Here is a 20631-nt window from a genome sequence, read left to right as displayed (position 1 = left end):
AAACAAAACAACAAAAAAAATGAGATCACTAGCTGGCTGGTGCTGATCTACATCATCTTCACAGAAAAGCAAATCAGTCACCAGTTTTGGAATTTTATTAACAATTGGTTGCTTGCTGCTGGAATACGACTACTCGATGCTTTGTAAATGCTTTGTCACCTAGTGTACGACACTGTGTGAGAAGGGGCTTTGGCCATGACTACCAGCTAAATGCTTGGCCTCTTTGATGCAGAGGAATTCATTTGATAATTGTCACCTCTGGGACTCTCTCCCTTAGCAGTCATTCAGCCTTAACTAACATTTAACTGATTTCTCTTCTGCCCTTGTTCTAACCTTAGCACATATGCAGCTCTTCCACCTCGACCTGCTGCCAGATGGCATCCTTACCTCACAGTTCCTCCATCAGCTCAGGCTCTAAAGCACCTCTAAGTCCCTCTTGGGTGGTCACTTTTCTCTAGAGGAAGCAGGCCTTGTTGGAACCTTCACCATTTGGCTCACTTATCTTTACAGCATTATTTCTGGCTAAGATCCCAGGAATCACAGTACCTTAATTTTTCTTACCTGGGTGCTGATGTGTGGAGTAGAACCCTGGTCTGGGTGCCGAGGTAGGGGGTAGAACCCTGGTCTGGGTGCCGACGTGGGGAGTAGGACCCTGGTCTGGGTGCCAACATGGGGGGTAGGACCCTGGTAAAACACTTAATGCTAATTATGTGCTCTACCAGTGAGGTAACTCGATTTAAAAAAAAGGGCTCCTCTGTCCCTCTGCTTGGTCTGCCTGCTTCTGTCTCCAGAGCACCAGTAATACAGGTGTGTTCTACAGTGCACTGCTCACGCTAACATTTTATTGTGCATACAAAAGCTTTTAAAATGTAGTTGTTTCATGACAATCTTATTTTAGTCACTCCTTTGGAATACCCTACCCTATCCTGGTCTGCCTGGCAAATGCATAGGAGAGTAAGAGAAACTAGAAACAGGTTTCTTGGATATGGTAATCTCACGCTGGCAGGCAACATGTAGTATCTCCGCTTTACTCAATGTGCAGAAAGGGTAAGGAAAAGGACCCACCTTGCAAGGATAGTAGGTGTGAGACTGTTCACATAGATACATTCAGCCGGTCCAGCATTTCAGTGTTCAAGTTTTAGCAAGAACTGCCAGCCCTTTCTGCTCCTTTATTGAAGGGTCACTTTCTCCATGCCATTTGACACAGCTTCAATCCCCAACACCAGTAGCCCAGCTTTATTGGGGGGGGGGGTGAGAGAAGGGGGAGTGTGTGTGTGACAGTGAACACAGAACCCATTTTTCCCGTAACATTTGCCTTATTTGTTACTGGTTTCCAATTTCTTTATCAGCTTCCCCTGCTCATTTTGTAACCCTTGCTACAGAATGGAACTCACTAGGTAGGCCAGGCTGACCTTGAACTCAGAGATTCAGCTGTCTCTGCCTCAGGAATTAAAGGCAGACACCACCTTGCTGAGCCCTAGAGTAGCTTCTTGAGAAAAGCCTTCAGTTTAATAGTCACTGAAACTGACAGGAAACAGGAGCCAGAAATCCATCTTTTATTATTTCTTTACTCAGGCACACAGGTCTGCCTGGTGGGCTGGACAATGCAGCACTTTTTACTGGACAGTCCCTTAATGTGCTGAAGCGCTGTTGAGTTCAGCCTTCTGAGCCACGTCACTGCTTTTCCTCAAGTTTAGTCCTTGGCTGTCCTTTTACAGAGTACTGTCATCAATCAGGACCACTGACAGGGACAGAGATGGAAAACCTGCAGAATCAGACAACCTAGGCCCACATGTGAGTTTTCTGGACTCTGAACACCCAGTACTTTTAGTGAGGGACACAGCACTCTAATCAAAATACTGTTGCCAATGTCCTTTTCTTATAATGACTCGATGATCTACTTGGATCCTCAGATCACCTTCTGAGAGGCTTCCTGTCACCTAAGATTTGACAAGCATTTGTTGTCTAGGTCAGTTATCTTTTGCAAATGGCTTCCAACTTCTTGGAAAGAGTAAGGCGTAAGCAACCCGCCCAGCGCTGCACCCAACACTCATCTCACATTCCTTCACAGGAAGAGCTCACTGTACGTTGCTGAGCTGGTGGTGCTCTGATCTTGTCAGGCTGCTCAGCATGGCTAACAAACCTAAGGTCGTTTTTGTTGTTTTCTGAGACAGGGTTTCTCTGTCGCTTTGGAGCCTGTCCTGGAACTAGCTCTTGTAGACCAGGCTGACCTCGAACTCAGAGAGATCCACCTCTGTCTCTGCCTCCCAAGTGCTGGGATTAAGGGCGTGAGCCACCACAGCCTGGTCGTGGTCCTAAGGATGTTTTCATTAGTGGGACTACTGGCTCTTTAGCTGACAATGAATACCCAGCCTCAGCAACCTCTTTTCTCATGAATTCATATGCTTTTGAACTATATGCTCTAAGTTCAAGCTTCCCAGTCAATGATTTGAAGTATCAACTTCCTTTCTTGGAACTTTATCGGCTTTTCAGCCTTCTAGCGTTTCACCAGTCACCATCAGGAGCCCACACCTCTCGTTAGCTCACTGGTCATTTCTTAGTCTTCCAACAGTCAGCCCCACCCTTTGTCCAAATGAAGTTGGCTCTCATAGGAGACAAAATAGGAGCCAGAGTTCAACTATGTCACACCAAAAATCACCAACAGAAGTCTTGTCCTGCTCTTAGGAACAGTCAACGGGATGAGGAAATTCATTGTGTACCTGCTACAGAAGGTAAATGCTTTGAAAACACAAGCATCTGTTCATCAAGGGACATAAGACCCGCCATGTCCAACCAGTGTATGTTGGCATGGATGGCCTCCTAAGGCAGGAGCTCAGTCTTCCCATGAAAAGTAAAGCATGAGAACAGATGAGAAGCCCTCTGGACTAATTTTGGCACTAGACATAGAGGAATCGTTCTAATTAGCAGTCTCAGAAGGAACCCATATCACTGTCAGCATATTGCTGGAGGTCTCCAAGCTTTCTCAAACTCAGCAGGGCAATGCTGCTAACCTGGCACCATTCTAACATGTCAAAACCATTGGACAACTTCATTGTGTGGAATGGTCTACTGTTTTAGCACCAAACTCCAATTGGCTTTGAGATCAACTATGGAGCAAGTTTCCAAAATTCCTACTGTGGTTTTCTGGGCAGGTATGCTATCATTTCTCATTTTCAGGGACTCCACCTTCAGGAGGAAAACCAGCAGGGGCAGAGGCAATACTGGTCTCTACATGGTCATCCAGAAGACAGCTATACACACCTTCTCAAGTTCTTACAGCGGGGGTGGCAACTTCAGTGGAATGCCTCTGAACTCAAGGCTGAGCACTAAGGACATCTGGTGGTACAGACATTACTAAGCTGCCACATCCTTAGGTCCCATTAAAAGCCTTTAAGATGAAATGTTACACTGTTATCTGTCTGCTGAAGAATTAAGCTCAGAAGTCATTTCTACATTCCCTTTTCTTTCTGTTAGAGCATCACCCAGAGAAAGAGCTCTGGCTATTAAAAATGGAGTCCCAGATGCGAGCACTATCAAACAAAGGGAACACTGGGTTACTACTCTGCTCTTCTTAATCTTCACCCACTCAATTCTTAACACAAGGAAAACCCATTGAGGGATGTCCCTTACTTTTGCGGTACTAGAAACTGCACCCAGGGCTATCTACATGCTGTACCACTGACCTTTAAACACATCTGAATGAAAAATACCAGTTCTCTAAGATTTTTGAGCTCTTTGCCAAATCACAGTAGTATGCCAAAATAGGCTCTGCTAATGCTTTCTTTTGTTTTTACTTTCCTTCTAAAGGGGATAAACAGAAGGCAGAGGTGCTGAGACACCTTATAGTATGCAGACTAAATTCATTTGTAAAGATTGCTTTACTGTCCTAGAAAAATACATGTTGCAAATTCGAGGGCTACAACTCAACCACTTTGGAGGATTCCTGAGGGATAGGGGTAACCTTTGCATATCAGGCTCTGTGCAACCACAGAGCCTGTGTAGAAGAGGCATATTAAATATAGATGGGTCAGGCAGATTTAGAAATAAAAATCTTTTTCCTGATTTTTTTTTTCCTAAAAAAGAAAGACAAGTTACCATCTGTCTGGCTTATTTTGTGTGTGCATGTATATATAGAAACAGCCTGGGGGGAGGGGCTGTGTCATGCAATGAAGCAGAGATGGGAAGATGGCTCCTTTGACAGAGAAGCCTTAGTGTTGCATGAGGGAAGCATGGAAGGAGGTTACTGGAAAGGGCTCAGTATGTGGCTGCTCCAGCTTGTTCCTACCAAGAACCTAGAGCATCAGGGGCTGAGGGTAGAAAGCATAATGATCTCTCAAGGGACTCCTTTTTGAACACATCAGATATCCTATGAAAACAAACAGGTATGTTTCTGAATATAAATGGTAGTGACTTCCTGTGCTCCTGATGTGGGGCAAAATTACCAGGAAGCCATAATCCTTCTGGATATCAATGTTTCTGGTCTGGCCAACAAAAGATGCTCGGAATGGAGGTGGCAGCTAGGGAATAAAACAGTTCCAGATTTGGAGTATCTTCACAGGACTTTGAGAAATGTCCTTTGCTTTAGCATTTTTAAATGCTAGCCTTGGTGAGCAAGGACTGAGTCCTCAGTGTCACTGTTGAGGCCATAGGCCAGGAAGCCACTCCAGACTGAGAAAAAGTGCATCTCAAGACCAGCGAGGGCTGTAGAACGGTCTGAGGCTGGGCCAGGAGAGGGAACACGGGTTGAAGATTCCCCTTTTTAGATGCCGATGGTCTGCAGAACCCGCCTCTCGTTGTCATTAAGGTGGCACGAAAACATTATGTAACAGGGCTGCTGAGCAAACTGGCAAAGGAAGTCGGTGAGATATGCCTGGAGGAAGAATGACAGTGGCATTACTACAGGTTCCCAGGGCCAACAGTGTGCAGCAGGGTAAGGACGACCAGCCAGCAAGTGGAACAGGAGTGCTGGCTTTCATTCAGATGCCAGCTTCCTAAGGGGTAGGTTTCCATCTTGGATCTAACATACAACCCAAGGACAGAATGCCATAGGGAACCAAAATCATTTCCAAAGCTCTATCTCCGATTTCACCCAGAGAACTATCACAAGGCAACCTCAGAAGATGCATCACAGCTGGTGCAGAATACTGGATGAAAACCCCAGCACCCCTCTCCGCCCATGGCCTGGAACATGCAGATAGCAACTCCACCTTCACTTTCTTGTAGTTCTCATGAAGAACTGTGAATGGTTTTGAAGCCACATCTTGTTTCCATGGCTTGAAACGCATTGTCACTTGTAAGACATCTACAGACATCCTCACCTGCAGATCAATCTGATAGAGAGGGTCCTTCAGGGCGTCAGGGTCCTCTTCTTCATCATCTTCATAGTAATCCTCCTCTGTTAGACATAGCCAACACAGGGCGAGTAAGGACAGAGGCCCATCATCAGGCCTTTGGTGGCATTTACCATCCCATGGCTAAGGCAGAAGGGGCAAAAGCCCAAGAAACACCCCTTGTAAGCCCATATCTCCTCTTGCTCAGGTAATCCACTCTTGGCACTAGTGTGCACAGAAAAGGTATTTACCATATTGTCCTGTCTTTTCTCAAATGGCTTACCATATTTACTTGTAGCAAGGATGTCAGATAAAAGCTGGCCAGCTAAACCATCCTCCTCCTCTTCTTCCTCTTCCTCCTGGTCCTCCCACATATCATTGGAGTCATCTACTTGAAGATGAAAAGCAGATGAAACAGTCATGCATTTTCCCTTCCAAATCTTAACAGGACAAAACAGAAGGGCCAAGGGTTTCTACAGCGTAGATTACCATCCTCTCCAATGTGAAAGAACCAAAGATGGCCAAGCCTTACCAATGAGTTAACAGAAGAACTAAAGCTTCAAAGAAGGGTTAGGGTAGGCAGCTTGCTTCCTAGCTGCCCCCACCTTCAACCTTTGTGAGAATTAATATAGCCCGGACAGTGCCAGACATGGAGCAGCTTCTCAATAACATCTCCGCCACACCCTTTAAATCTGTGCCTAATAAGCCTAATTGATCATATGACATTAAGTAACTTGGTCCTCCAGGTTAAAGTCTCCTGGAAGTAAGAGCCTGGTGCACCTTGACTCCACTCAGCAGTAGTGGCCTGGCGAGCCGCATTGGCCTCCATGACGTTGGAGAGTTCATTGATAATCAGCTTTAGGATCTTGACCAACAAAGGAATGTTTGTCCACCGCTCTGGATCTAGGAAGGAAGTGAAAAGACATCCAATCAGACTGTCACCGGGGCACCTCATCCTTCCTACCGTTCCTCTCATATCCTCTCAGATGATCTCCACCATCTCTCACTACATTCAGCCAGCAAAGAATAATTTACATTTAATTCTGCCTGGTGTTTTATATAACAGCTAAGAAAGAAGGAGATGTAAGAGAGTTCTGGGATTAGAGATCAGTTGCTACAGTAACAGAGCTGAGCCCCAGAATGGAAGCTGGGGAGCACTGTCCCCAAGATTATTTGCTCCAGTTTTCAACAAGAAGGATCCATACATTCTGATTTATTTGTGCTTAGGTTTCTGCTTCTTCTTTATGAAATCCACCAATAAAAATGCAGACCTACCCCAAACTCTTAAAACCCTGCAGAATGGAAGCCGTACTCACTTTTGGCTGACTTGGAGCGGGTACGAATGCCTTCATCCATGTTGTAGATCTCCTCTCCCTTCACACGAATATCTTGTAGCCGCTTGTCATCTGCATTGATGCCATGCTGAAGCAGTTTACACAGTGCTACAGAGCTGGGAAGAGCCAGAGAGTTTCAGTCAGTTCCCGTCCAGAGCTCACTCTCAGAAGATGAAGACCCTCCCTCTAATGGGGAAACTTCTCTCCGAACTAATTAGGAGAGTAGCAGCACTCAGCTGAGAATAGGATTTGGTGCCCATGAGGTGGTCTACTGTTATCCGCTCAGCTTCAACAAGGTTAGGGTGAGCAAGTCACACACAATAGCTGTCTACAGTAATGAGGTAATTTAGTAACGAGACTCAATCGAATAATCCTAGGCAAGACAGGTTAGGGATTTAGCTACGTGGTAGAAGCCTTGCGTAGCAAATTCAAGACCCTGGGTTTGGTTCCCAGCACCAGAAAATAAAAGAGAGTTATAAAACAAAGGCTCGGTTTATAAAGGCGAATAAGCCACTGTCTGTATTTAACCAGGCAGAGTCTGTTCCAGAGGAGGCTCTTAGCAGAAATCAGAAATGCACATTCTACTCTGCGGATTGTTTTATTGGGAATTTCACCATAAAGATATTCAAATATAAGGGTTATCATGAAAGACAGAAAGGAGACCACAGGGACAGCTTGGCGTGACAAACAAAAATCAAGTGCAAGTCAGGGAAGAAAAATTTAAATATGAGTAGAAGCCGAAAGCTCAGAGCAGAAAGGTAGGGCCCTACCTAACTTTGCCTTCGTACTGTCCATAAAATAGATGCTGCCGGCTTGTCCACTCAGCCATCACAAACTCCAGGGCAGGTTTGCCAGTAGGTCCTGGGAGGCTACACAAGAACTCCAACAGAGGTTCCAGCTGAGTGTGCACCAGATGAGCAAACACCATGATCAGAGACTAGAAGAGAACAAGAGGGTGTCTGTTTCAGGAAAACAGATTCCATAGACACAGGAGGAGAGGGAATAGCCCAGCCAGTAAAGAAACAAAGAGTCTGGGGCTGGGCATGGTGGTGCACACTTTTGATCCCAGTACTCAGGAAGCAGAGGCAGGCAGATCACTGAATTTGAGAGGTCACCCTGGTCTACATAGAGAATTCTAGACTAGCCAGAGCTATACAAAGAAACCATTAAAAAAAGAAGAAAAAGAAATAGTTTGGGCTGGAGAAATGGGTCAGTGGTTAATGACCCCACTGTTTTTGTCGAGGAGCTGGGTTCGGTTCCTAGTATTATCCACAACCATTTATAATTCTAATTCCAAAGGACTGGACTCCATGTACTTGTGTGTGCGTGTATGTATGTATGTGTACACACACACACACACACACTCATATATAAAATATATCTTTTTTTAATATTTATTTATTATGTATACAATATTTTGTCTGTGTGTGTTTGCACACCAGAAGAGGGCAGCAGACCTCGTTACAGATGGTTGTGAGCCACCATGTGGTTGCCGGGAATTGAACTCAGGACCTTTGGAAGAGCAGGCAATGCTCTTAACCACTGAGCCATCTCTCCAGCCCCCATAAAATATATCTTTACATACAGCACAGTCTATTCATAGGACAGAACATGAGGCTGTCTTTGCTCATGTTTCTTGGGCCAGAGCAGATCCAATTTTGCTTAACTGTTCTACAAGAATAGTGAGAGAGTCAAACAACTCAGGGCCCATATACTCAATTGATTCCCTGTCAATGATGCAGACAAAAGCCTAGTACCCCACTGCTCTTACCTGCATGACACTGAGTGTCTCTGCCTGCTGCATCTTACTGAGGATGGCACGAAGAATCTGGTCCAGATTCTCCCCAAGCTCCCGCCCTGCCTTTGAGATGAGAGTGGAGACCAGACGGCCCACAAAGGCTGCAGTGAACTCGGAAGTTCGTGGGTCCAGAAGCTGGCTCACCACTTGCATCACATACCATAGTCCATTGTGGCCTTGCTCATCATGCCACTGGGCTACCTGTTCCAGTGTCACCGATACATAGGCCCGCAAGCACTCTCCACCATTCTGTGGAAACAGAAGTGAGAGGAATAGATGCAGGGAGGCCCCCAGACTGTTACTGACAGAGGTCTATGCCTCATGGGAGCAGTAAGCCTATAGGGTTCATGTGGCTCCTAACACTAGATACAGGAATTTATTGTTACAGATAAAGACAGGCACTAATACAATCCTTCCTTTACCCAACCAGCTATCTCAAAACTGCCTACTTCTCATTACAAGGGCCAGTCACCAAGCAAGCTGAGGTTTAACTATAAAGATTTATCTTTGGTAGTTAAAAAAAACCTCTTAGATGTAGCAATAATCAGGAGTATTAAAGGTTTTCATGTGATCTCACACAAATCACTGTTTGCCTAGAAATTTCCAATCTGACCAGTATCTACTATCATGTTCCTATACTATAAAGACCCAAAAAACAGCTAACACATCCTTCAGCAGGTCTATCGCTTTGTTGACTGTATCAACAGAATCTTCAGAAGAGTCCCAAGGCACCAAGTTGACACCTAAGCTCCTCTATAGCATCAATAACAAAGCACAGTCAGCCAGATATCTGGCATTTCACACTTTTTAAGGCTGTAGCAGACCTCAGAGAAAACCAGGCTTCTCTAATTAAATTTGGAATTAAGAGAATTTATTTCAAAAACATAATCACACGTCCCCTTTTTTCCAGCCTACTATATGGCTATGGCTGGGAAACTGTTTTCTCTCTAATTTCCAAGTCTCACATACCTGCATGGTGGCATTATCATCCGTGTGAAGGGTGCATTGTGCCACAGCAGGGAAGGCTTGACAGATAAGGAGCTGGGAAAGGGGAGGCTTTGTATTTCGAACTACTGTGGTCAGGATATCAATGGCTGTCTGAAAGAAGAAAAGTCAAATTACTTTTGGGGTGGGAGGAACCTAGCAGCCCAGATGCCTGTTAGGTAGTCGGAACTCAGTGTCATTTATAGTGCTTACAGTCTACTAGCCATGGGTATCTGACAGTGGTTAGGGTGTTTCAGCTGGTAAAGCATTTCTCTTGTCACATAAAGAACTGACTTCTACCCCAGGATCCGTGGAAAAAGGCAGGTGTGGTGGCCTGGGTGCTTGTAATCCTAGCGCTGGGGAGGCAGAGGAGGTTCCCTGGTGCTTGCTGGCCAATCAGCATACCTTACTTAGCAAGTCTCAAGTTGAGAGATCTTGTTTCAAAGGAGGGAGATTGTGTTCCTGACAGACACCAGAGGTTGTCCTCCTGCCCCCACATGCACACATGCGTTGGGGGGGAGAGGCAGGCGTCTGTGAGCTAGTCTCAGGACACACACTCATTCTCACTCCCTTTTGGTTTTCTGAGACAGGGTTTACTCCTGTCCTCATGGACAAAGTATCTCATTATAAAATAACATCCCAAGTCTCCAATGCTCTTACTGACTTTCTGTCCATAGGTGGGATCTGTGGGTGGCATTTGGCAGAGTTCTCACTCTTTCCTTCTCTCACTCACAGATCTTGTAACGACTTACCGCACAGAGCCCCGCAGGGATCTTGTCTGCTGGGGCCTGCATTATGCTGACCAGAGTGGGGATCAGCCTCATCTGCATTGGGCCTTGACAGGCTTCAATCTGTGACAGCTCCTTGAAGATGTCCTGAGCCAGCGAGGCGACAACAGGATCTGAAGCAGATTAGGCAAGATGGAGTCCTGTCTACTTCTGGTCTAATGATGCTTGTTTCTTGTTCTACATCTAACAAATTAAAAACGTCTGACACATTATATCTCTCACACTTGGGAAGTGGAGCAGCCGTCATATATATCACCTGAAGAACAAGGGGATGCTAAGTCTTCAAAACATAAAATGTTTTCATCAGGGAATGGATTTTTTAATAGCTACTCTTAAAGTTAAAGTAGGCTTTTCTTCTGGGGCACCTGGAATGATAATGAAACCAAATGATAAATCTCCAAGCCAAAAAAAAAAAAAAAAAAAAAAGAAAAAAAAAGGTAACTACAGCATTGTTTGTAATAGAAAAACCAAACAAACAAAAAAGATCTAGCTCTCCATTAACAGAATGGGTAAATAATCATTATGAAAACAGTCATTTCATAGAAAACCAATGAAGCCTAAAAAGAATGAGAGATCAACAAGCATGTTCTTCAGGACACATTTTTCAAGTAAAAAAAAACAAAAAACAAAACCAACCAAATAAATTAAATAACATGTTTTATAGAATATCATATTTGGTAGGATATATATTTCTACATATCTTTTAGCTTCAATAGTAAAAACAAAAAATATCCTTAATATTTTTTCTGGTATATAGGTGTAACTATACTGATCATAAAAAACTTAAAATGCTGTAATCCCACCACCTAGAGATAACCTTCTGATACATTTTCTCCTGGCATTTTTCTCCCAGTATACAAAGCTATACACATATCCTCTTTTAAAATAAAAACTAAAACTTCATATAATATTTTATGCATGTTCTGGGGGAAAACTATCTTTTCATTTAACTTTTACTATTATTAAAAAAAAATCCATGCTGGGTATGGAAGCCTGTGTGTATAATCCACACAAGGGCTCAAACTCAAAGGGTGGGAGGTAGCTTGGCAGACAGCACTCGTTTCACGTGCGCAAGGTTTCTTTGCATGTTTCCTTAGTATTTTCTTCCCCAGTGCCGGGGATCAAACCCAGGGTCTGGTACGTGCTCGGTTAGGGCTCTACCACAGAACCGCACCCCCAACCCCAGGATCTGATACGCGTTAGGTAAGGGCTCTAGCACAGGACCAAAGCCCCAGTCCCAGGATCTCCTTTTCCAGCACTCAGGAAGTTACTTACTCTCCTACTCCGTCACCAGTTTTGAATTACATCTTTTTGTGTTAATCTTTTACTCACTATCTTCCTTGGTCCTTATAAGAATAAAATGACAGAAATTGATTTTCTATTTTGTAATGCAGCTGTATCTATACGAACTATTTCTTTGCTATGCTGTTAAGATCATCGGACTCCAGGGACAGCTTCCTAAACCCACCAGTCACCACTTCTCATCAACACAGCTTTCCTGATGGCATACCATTACTATACTTTAGGAAAATGGCGATGGTAAAGGGACAGATTTTGCTTTCCACGCTTGCTGTGAATTCTGGGTCAACAGTACAAACGATGCACAGGGTCTCCATCACCAGGTTGAGGACCTCTGAGCTGAACTGGGCTGCTAGGTGAATTAGTCCATCAAGGACGCTGGGGAGGAAGGGCTGAAGCACATGTGTACTCTCTGAGACTTTCAGCTGATCACAATAACTGGAGAGAGACAGAGAGAGATAATTAAGAGTTACTCATAAGCAGACCCTTCAATGTTTAGGCTTTCCAATCTTATGTGAAACATGCATACACAGCTTTATAGAGCCACTTCTATAGTTAGCTATGGTTTTATATCTTTCTGTAGCATACTACATGAATATCAGCACCTCTAATTTTACCTTCTTAAAATATCAGATATTTTGAAAAAAGTTCATTCCTCTCCGGTGATGAGGCAAATCCAGTTATAGCATCACACTCAAACTATAAAGACACTAGGTTAAATGTCTTATGAGTCCTCAGCCCACAGTGTTAAATTACCAAGGTTTGGATGTATAAAGCTGGCAAGATGGCTTAGCCAGTAAAGGTAGTTCCCCCAAGCCCGATGACCCGAGCTGGCCCCCTAGACTCTACACAGAGGGGGAGAGAACCACTCTCGGAAGTTATTCTCTGGCTTCCACTTATATGCTGTAGCTCATGGCCAGCCTGGTCTACAGGGCAAGTTCAGGCTGCCAGGGCTACACAGTGAGACCCTGTCTCAAAACCAAAACAAGACAGCTCACAAAAAGAAAAAACAAAAACCAAATGTAGTCTTAAAACATCTTTTCATTACAATTGTATAATAGGAGACTATTTTTTAATTTCCATGTAACAAATTTTTGTGCTATGAGTTTTTGGGGGGGACAAAATTGAGTTTAATTTATGTAAACAATCTTATATGTACTTACAAAGTTAATACTTTACCTTTGGGGTCTAAACTTCTCTATGCAGGTCTATTCACCTCTTAATCAACAAATATTTACTGAATATTGCTTACTGTCTCTCACGGCATACAAATGCTACAAACATATTGTTTAAACCTTCACTTTCCCTCTTTTCTGATGGGGATGGAGTTCAGGGCTTTGCACATACCAGGCAAATTCTCTGCCACGGACCTACACCTCCAGTCCAACGCCCTTTTTCAGAATGGTAGTACCAGGGGATGAGCTAGCTGGTGAATGGCTCAATGGATAAAGGTGTTTTGCTGACAAACCTGGGGATCTGAGTTGGATCCCTAGGACCCACATAGTGTGGAAAGAGAACTGACTGCCACAAGTTGTTCTTTGTGTGCTTTGGTTGCAGATGCCCACATGCCCTCCCTTAATTAAATTAATTTTAATTAGTTAAAAATTACAATAGAATGGCAGTAATAAATAAAAATAAAAATATTGTTTCTCTAAATAACACCCTGTTAGTAGGTAGTCAATAATTCTTTTTAAAGACAGGGTTTACTATGTAGTCTGACTGAACTGGAAATTGATATGTAGACAAGACTGGTCTTGAACCCAGAGTTTCACCTGCCTCTGCCTCCAGAGTCCTCGGCTGAAAGGTGTGTGTCATCACACCCCACTCTTGTTTGTTTTATAGTCACATAAAGTTCCACAATGACCAGTGAAGCTACGGTTTTATGGGCTTGCATTTGCCATAGACTTGCTTTTTGCTCAGACCTTACTTCTTTCTTTTTCTTTTAAACTGTTTTGGGATTTATTTAATTCTATATGTATGAGTTTTGCCTGAAAACAACTCATGTGCCTAGTGCCTGAGAGGCCAGAAGAGGGCGCTGTAACCTGGAACTGGAGATAGTTGTAAACCACCATATGGTCACTGCTTATTGGTTCTTCCAGAATATATTTCTTACAAATAACTGAAAAATCAAAATATTGACTACTAAGCTTACTTATTGACTACTAAGCTTACTATTTATTGACAAGTCTACACTACTTCTCTACTCTTTGCTTTAGCAACTTTGTACCCTTAGATCTTGAAAAGGAAAAAAAAATCCTAGTTTCAGAGCTTTGTTCCTACCTTCTCATGGCTTCCTCCCCATCTTCTACTGGCTACTACTATAGACTGCAGTAGAAACTTCTGTCTGAATTACTACAGCAGCTTCCTAGTTGATGTTTCAACTTTTAGCTGTATATTGCTATAATAATTTGAGCCAAGAAGTGGATCTTTTTAGGACAGAAAATGAACATCATTGCCCTTGTAATTAAGACAAGATAACAAAACAAGAAACTGATCAAAGTGAGGTGTCATTTCAGCCTTTACAAGTTAGACCTGGGGTGGGGGTGGAGGCTGGAAAGATACTCTGGGGTTTAGAACAATTGTTCTTGCAGAGGACTCAGGTTCAATTCCCAGCACCCACATGGAAGCTCAGTTTCACAGTGCTGGACTTCCTAGTGCACAGACATACACACAGGCAAAACACCCATGCACATTAAATTAATACATACACAATTAATAAAAAAAAAAAAAAAGCCAGTTCCCGGCACTCAGGAGGCAGAAGCAGGCATATCTCTGTAAGTTCGAGGCCAGCCTAGTCTACAAAAGTGAGTTCCAGAATAGTCAGAGCTGTTACACAGAGAAACAAAACTAAAAACAATAAAATCCCCAAACAAACAAAAAACCAAACAAACAAGAAAACAAACCCAACCAAACAAACAAAAAATCTGAAAAAAAGTCAGTCATAAATATGACCAGAAAAATCTGACAGAAGTCTAATTATGTATCAACAAATACCTTGTTCAGAAATCATTTAAGGTTGTTTATACTGTCATATAAGCAACTGCATGGGGGAATAAATTATAAAGCTGGTACAAAAGGAAAAAGCAAGGATGCTATGATGAACAAAAATGTTATATTTGAAACTCCAGGGGTTCAGGCACAGTCTTTCTTCTAGAGGACCTGATTTTGTTTCCTAGCACCCATACTGGGCAGCTCACAACTGCCTGTTGTCTCTTGGGCCTCCAGAGATATCTACACTCAAATGCACATGGCCACATACAAATACTTAAAAATACAACGAAACCTGAAAGAAAACTCCCCAGAGTAAGTCCAGCAGTGGTGGTGCATGACTTTAATCCCAGCACTCGGGAGGCAGAGGCAGGTGGATCTCTGTGAGTTTAAGGCCAGCCTGGTCTACAGGGTGAGTTTCAGGATAGCCAAGGCTACATACACAGAGAAACACTGTCTCAAAAAGCCAAGAAAATGCACAAAAAAATAAATAAATAAAACAAAGCAAACAACTCCCCCTTCACAAAAACAAATAAAAAAGGAGCAGTGAGCACCTCTTAACCATTGAACCATCTCTCTGACCCAAAGATTTATTTTTGTTATTATTTTATAATTTGGGGTGTGTGTTGGGGGGTTTGTGTGAGAATACAGGAGTTTATGGAGACCAGAGGTTTTTGAGCCCCACTAGAGCTGGACTAACAGGGGGTCATGAGCTGCCCCATCTGGGTGCTGGGACCCCCAACTCAAGTCTTCTGCAAGAGAAGGAGGCACTTTTAATTCTGTTATCTCTCCAGCCCCCCAGGGTAGCTCTTGGAACTTACAGACAGGGTTTAGGGGATCCAGTGTCTGAGGTCATTTGTATAACTCTGTAAAGGAGTGGGTGCCCATTACTCTCTGGCATTAGGGAAATCAGCAGATCACTGCCTAAGGAGTCACTGAGAACTATACATTAGGTATTAAAAATATCTCCACATTAAAGATTTTTATTTATTTTTGAGTAAATGTTTGGCTGTATGCACATGCATATATGCAGGTGCATGTGTCTGTGTACAATAGAGGCCAGAAGAGGGCACTGTGTTCCTTATCACTTTTCAGCTATTCTTTTTTGAGGCACGCTCTCCTCCTGAACTTAAGGCTTGTTCTCTCAGGTGACTCTCCTGTCTCTTCCCACTTCCCTTGGAGCTGGAGTTATGGAAGTGTGCAGGGTGGCCAGCTTGTTACACAGGTGCTGGGGTCTGTCTTTCTTTCCTTTCTCTCTCTCTCTCTCTCTCTTTTCCTTCCTTCCTTCCTTCCTTCCTTCCTTCCTTCCTTCCTTCCTTCCTTCCTTCCTTCCTTCCTCCCCCCCCCCCCGCCCCAGACAGGGGGATAGAAAGATAAACTGTATTTCTCATGCATAGAATTCAATTGAGATGTTTAAATTTGAACCTTAAATAACACTGTTCAGGCCCGGGAATAGGGGCTGGCAGTTAAAAACACTTGTTTCTGTGGAGGACCCGGCCTTAAATCCCAGCACTCACAACTGTCTATTGCTCCAGTTCCAGAAGATCCATCCAATGTCCTCTTCAAACCTCTATGGGCACCAAATATGCACCTGGTATACAGACATATGTGCAAGCAAACACTCATCCATGTTGACTATTAAAACTCTAGTCTGAACCTATGGAAAATATATGAAACTGGAAAAATGAACTGTGTTTCTAAGCCACATTCTTTCAAATTTGGTTTCTAACACAGGGACTATAGCAACAATGTGGTTGCTAGTCAGACTTATGTCCCTCGACAATACTGCAACTCTTACACAAATTACTTATCACTCAGAACCTTGGGCTATGCCCCTCCACTGAAGAAAGAAAGCTGCCTAAGTGACTTCACAGCTGGAGTGAATTTAACAGGAATGAGGAACAAAAGGGAACTTTCTGAAGTTACCTGCACTGCTTTTTTCCCTTCTTTCCAATATTCCTCCTGAAGGAGAGCCTCAGGAGAAATTTCCAAACATTATAGTGCATGGGATAGCTGTGATGTTCTCTGCCCGAGTCAGTTTCTCTTTAAGCAGTTCTCACCATTTAGCATACTTACCCCCAGATGGCTCTCACAGCAGAAATCCGAACTGATGGGGGCTGTGTTTCATGAAGACCACTAACTGTTGCCTGTAGGAACTGCTGAATCAGTTCAGGAGACATAGCAACAGTGAAACGACTGGCAGCCCAAAGTGCTCGTCCCAAGAGGAAAGGGGACGCTAAAACGAAAGACCAACAACAGTTCAGACAATGACAAGTTCCTCTCGCCCCTCCTCCTTCCCAACTCCACTTCTCAAATGTTAAATAATTGGATGCTACATAACATATATGACTTATTTGAAAGAAAAAGCAGTTTTATATGATAAAAGAATATGCACAATGATTAGTACGGAATTAATTTCTTAATTCTACCTGACTACTAAATATTCTGACTAAAGCCCTTGTTATTTATTGCCTACACTATAGTTCATCTAAATCTTTCCCCACTGCCACTTTCTTCCTATTACCGTCAACACTAGAACATAAATTACAGCTCTGACTAAGTTATCCCTCTATTAATAACCTGCCAAATAATTTTATAGTCCACCAAATATGCACAACACTAGTGATGGCATTCAAGTCTCTCTTTATGGCTTCAAAACTCAAGCACATACCCAGTCCTGGAAACTCAACCTTGCTCTGTCAACTCTGGGCTTTGTTTAAATTACAAGTCAACACATTCCTCTTTTATATTACTCTAGTGATCTCTTAGGCAAGTAATCCCAGTTACCTCTGAGCGCCTGTAATCCCATATGCTCAGCTTCCTCATCTGCTGTATTTTGTTTGAGAGTCTATCCACTAGTGTAAGCACAAACTGCTTGAGGAGACTGAATTTATTCAGCCTGTCAAAGAGCGTAGCTTAGTCATTCACACTAAAATATGTAACTGACAGGAATTATTGAACAGCTCCTAATAGACTGGTAAATAATTACTAACATTTTAGGTAGACAGAGGCAATAATTGCCTAGGTATGGACCAGGTGTTCCTGAACATCCTTATAGCTAAAATTACTCTTTAATTTAAACATTTCATAATCTTATGTGTATGGGTGTTTTGTCTGCATGTATATTTGTATGTTACATGAGTGCCTAGTGCCCAGAGGCCAGAAGAGGGCATGGCATCCCTGGAACTAGAGTTACAGACAGTTGTGAGTCACCATGTGGATGCTGGGAATCAAACAGCCAATGTTCTTAACTGCTGAGCCATCTCTCCAGGCCCCCAAATTATTTATTTTTTGGGGGGAGGGGGAAGATTTCAAGATAAGGTTTTTCTGTGTAGCCCTGGCTGGCCTTGAATTCAGAGATTCGCCTGCCTCGGTTTCCCAAGTGCTGGGATTAAAGGTGTGCACCAACACTGCCCAACCTCGAAAATCATTTTTAAAAGGAATATCAAGACATTAACTTTTTTGTTCTCATTACCTCACAAGTGAACAAGGGCACTTTCCAGAGGTAACATGTACATATATGGCATCATGACTATGATAACTAAAGGAATGGATACGAGTCACAATTCTTATGTTTTTGTTTAAAGATTTTAATCTCAATTATGTGGATGTGTGTAAAGGTGTACATGAGTGCAATGCCAGTAGTTGCCAGAAGAGGGCATCAGCTTCTTTGGAGCTTGAGTTACAAGTGGTGAGCCATATCCCTTGGGGTATTAAAGAACTGAACCCAGCCGGGCGGTGGTGGCGCAAGCCTTTAATCCCAGCACTTGGGAGGCAGAGGCAGGTGGATCTCTGTGAGTTCGAGGCCAGCCTGGTCTACAAGAGCTAGTTCCAGGACAGGAGCCAAAAGCTACGGAGAAACCCTGTCTCGAAAATCAAAAAAAAAAAAAAAAGAACTGAACTCAGATCTAAATACACAAACATACAAAACTAGGAGACGTAGGGAAAGAGAGAAGAAAAGGGGGCTAAGAGATGGCTCAGGGGTTAAGAATGTTTGCTCTGTAATCATTAGGCTAAGAGTTTGGACCACAGCATCCATGCAACAAGTCAGGAAATAACTGTAACTCCAGCTCTGACAGAGGCAGAGACGTAGGACTGGGCTTGCTGGATTTTGGTCTAGCCAAGACGCAATCTTCAGGTTCAAGGCAACACCTTGCCTCAAAGGAATAACCAGAGAGCGATATAGGATACTTGACAACCTCTTCTGGCCTATGGTGTGCTTACACCATACTCACACAGACACAAAAACAAAGGGTATGTGAGTTAATAGCAAGTTCCAAGATCTAGAATCCTGGCATACATTAAAACATACCTGACAGGTTGAGGTCTGCAAGGATGACGTTGGTCAGGAACCCATGCATGTCAAAATGGATCCTGCCATTTTTCACACTGTCAGTGATGATGGACTTCACTGAGCCTAGAGCAAGCATGCAGGCCTCATGGATTTTCCACCTGCAAAAAGGATATTGCAGTTGGTAAAACAAACTACACTTCTGAAATAAAGGTATTTGAGGTAAGGCCAGGTAGAAAAGGGTATTCCAGAATGATCTGATCCCAAAGTCATTTATCTTTATTTCTAATTCATTTATTTAAAACAATATTCTTACATCTGCCTGCCTACCTACCTACCTACCTACCTACCTACCTACCTACGTACCTACCGTGTAGGAGCATTTACTAGCAATGGCATGCATGCAGAGGTCACTCCATTACTTCTATGCTGTGGGTTCTAGGGACTGAACTCAGTTTGTCAGGCTTTACTTTAAGTGTCCTTACCTGATGATTCATCTAATCAGCTATTATTATTTATTATTATTATTTTGGTTTTTCTGTGTGGTCCTGAAACTTGCTCTGTAGATCAGGCTGGCCTTGTACTCAGCAATTCGCCTGCGTCTGTCTGAGTGCTGGGACTAAAGGCATGTGTCGTCCCCCACCCCAGTCCTTATTTTTTGAGATGGGGTATTACATATGCTTGCCTCAAACTCACTATGTATCAAGGAAGAACGACCTTCAACTTCTAAATCTCTTGCCTCTAGCTTCCAAGTGCTACGACAGAAGTCATGTACTATATCCAGTTGCAAGGGAGCTTAGAGCCTGTGAGACAGTGCATGAGTTTTATGGGGAGGGCTTTGGTTTCCTGTGTTTCCACTCAGCAGAGATTTGGGTTCCTGTGCTCCCGAGACCTACCCCACTTTAATAGTGCCATTGGCCTATCATAAAGGATGAGAGCACTGTATACACGCATGCTTGTTACCACATACATGCACTGCCTGCCTTCCTGCCTCTGTGAATCCTGCCAGAGTGCCAGAAGATGGGGGGGGTGGGTCTGCGGAAATTGGAGTTATGGATGGCTGTCAGCTGCTTGTTGGCTGTCATGAGGGTGGCGGGCAGTCCAGTTTCTGCATGTTCTTACCAGTGCTCAGTGCCACTGCTTTTGGTCTGCTCAGCTTCTTGTAAATGCCGAGTGGCTGCTGCAGCCAGGGCTGCTGCACTCTCATTCTGGAAATCTGTGGCCACAGCCTAGGGAGAGAGAAGATCTAAAAATAAATGTATGTGTGTGGATGGTTCAAACACTTGACACACTCATACTAAAGCCTGATCAGGTATATTAAAAGTGACTCCATTAATTCAGGGTCTCTGATGAAATTCTGTAGTGTTTATGCATTGTAAGCCTAAATAGCTCTAAATAGTTGGTGTGTTTGGCTCTATTAAATGAAGCATTAAGTAAAAAAATGATAGTTAGCTTTGGATGACAATGGACCAGAAATTTATTGTCTTGGAAGCTGACTGATCATAAAGATTTGAGGCCACTATAGCACAACATTTTTTTTTCCTGTTCTACTTCTGTTTTGGTTCAGCAATTCAGTCGAGCTGACTTTGCACACGCTACGCCAGTGCTCTACTGCTGAGCTGCCCCGCTCCTCGTGTGAGTCTGCCACACGGTGTCTTAGAAGCACTCAACAGTAACGAGACATGATTCACCAAGAGACCCAACAGGACATAGCAGTTCCTTCACAGCACACTGGCCTAGAGACAACCCTGTGCTCCAGCTGGGGGAGCCAAAGAAATCATGAGCTGGTGTTGCATGCTCATCTCCCAAGAATCTTTTT

At 43.4% G+C, this 20631-nt stretch overlaps 1 protein-coding gene across 3 annotated transcripts in view; it reads right to left on the bottom strand.

Moving 5' to 3' along the window:
- Nucleotides 1-1208: 1208 nt before the first annotated feature.
- Ipo9 (importin 9) overlaps nucleotides 1209-20631 on the bottom strand; it is a 42714-nt gene continuing 23291 nt past the window's right edge. For 2 of the 3 annotated variants that reach the window (XM_057769598.1, XM_057769600.1), the window contains exons 12-24: nucleotides 19935-20041; nucleotides 18834-18973; nucleotides 16598-16757; nucleotides 11745-11971; nucleotides 10199-10347; nucleotides 9432-9560; nucleotides 8436-8711; nucleotides 7435-7601; nucleotides 6647-6780; nucleotides 6111-6233; nucleotides 5614-5721; nucleotides 5319-5395; nucleotides 1209-4870 (exon numbers count right to left, since the gene is read on the bottom strand). In XM_057769598.1, the coding sequence (XP_057625581.1) occupies nucleotides 4760-4870; nucleotides 5319-5395; nucleotides 5614-5721; nucleotides 6111-6233; nucleotides 6647-6780; nucleotides 7435-7601; nucleotides 8436-8711; nucleotides 9432-9560; nucleotides 10199-10347; nucleotides 11745-11971; nucleotides 16598-16757; nucleotides 18834-18973; nucleotides 19935-20041 (1908 nt within the window). In that variant the 3' untranslated portion in view covers nucleotides 1209-4759. The remainder of the gene's footprint in view (nucleotides 4871-5318; nucleotides 5396-5613; nucleotides 5722-6110; nucleotides 6234-6646; nucleotides 6781-7434; nucleotides 7602-8435; nucleotides 8712-9431; nucleotides 9561-10198; nucleotides 10348-11744; nucleotides 11972-16597; nucleotides 16758-18833; nucleotides 18974-19934; nucleotides 20042-20631) is intronic. The other variant, XM_057769599.1, reaches the window with a different exon arrangement.

Source organism: Chionomys nivalis, chromosome 5 (assembly GCF_950005125.1).
Source record: "Chionomys nivalis chromosome 5, mChiNiv1.1, whole genome shotgun sequence".
In the NCBI taxonomy this organism is placed as follows: domain Eukaryota; kingdom Metazoa; phylum Chordata; class Mammalia; order Rodentia; family Cricetidae; genus Chionomys; species Chionomys nivalis.
Note: the sequence above shows the minus strand (reverse complement) of the source record. Positions and strands in the feature narration are given on the sequence as shown.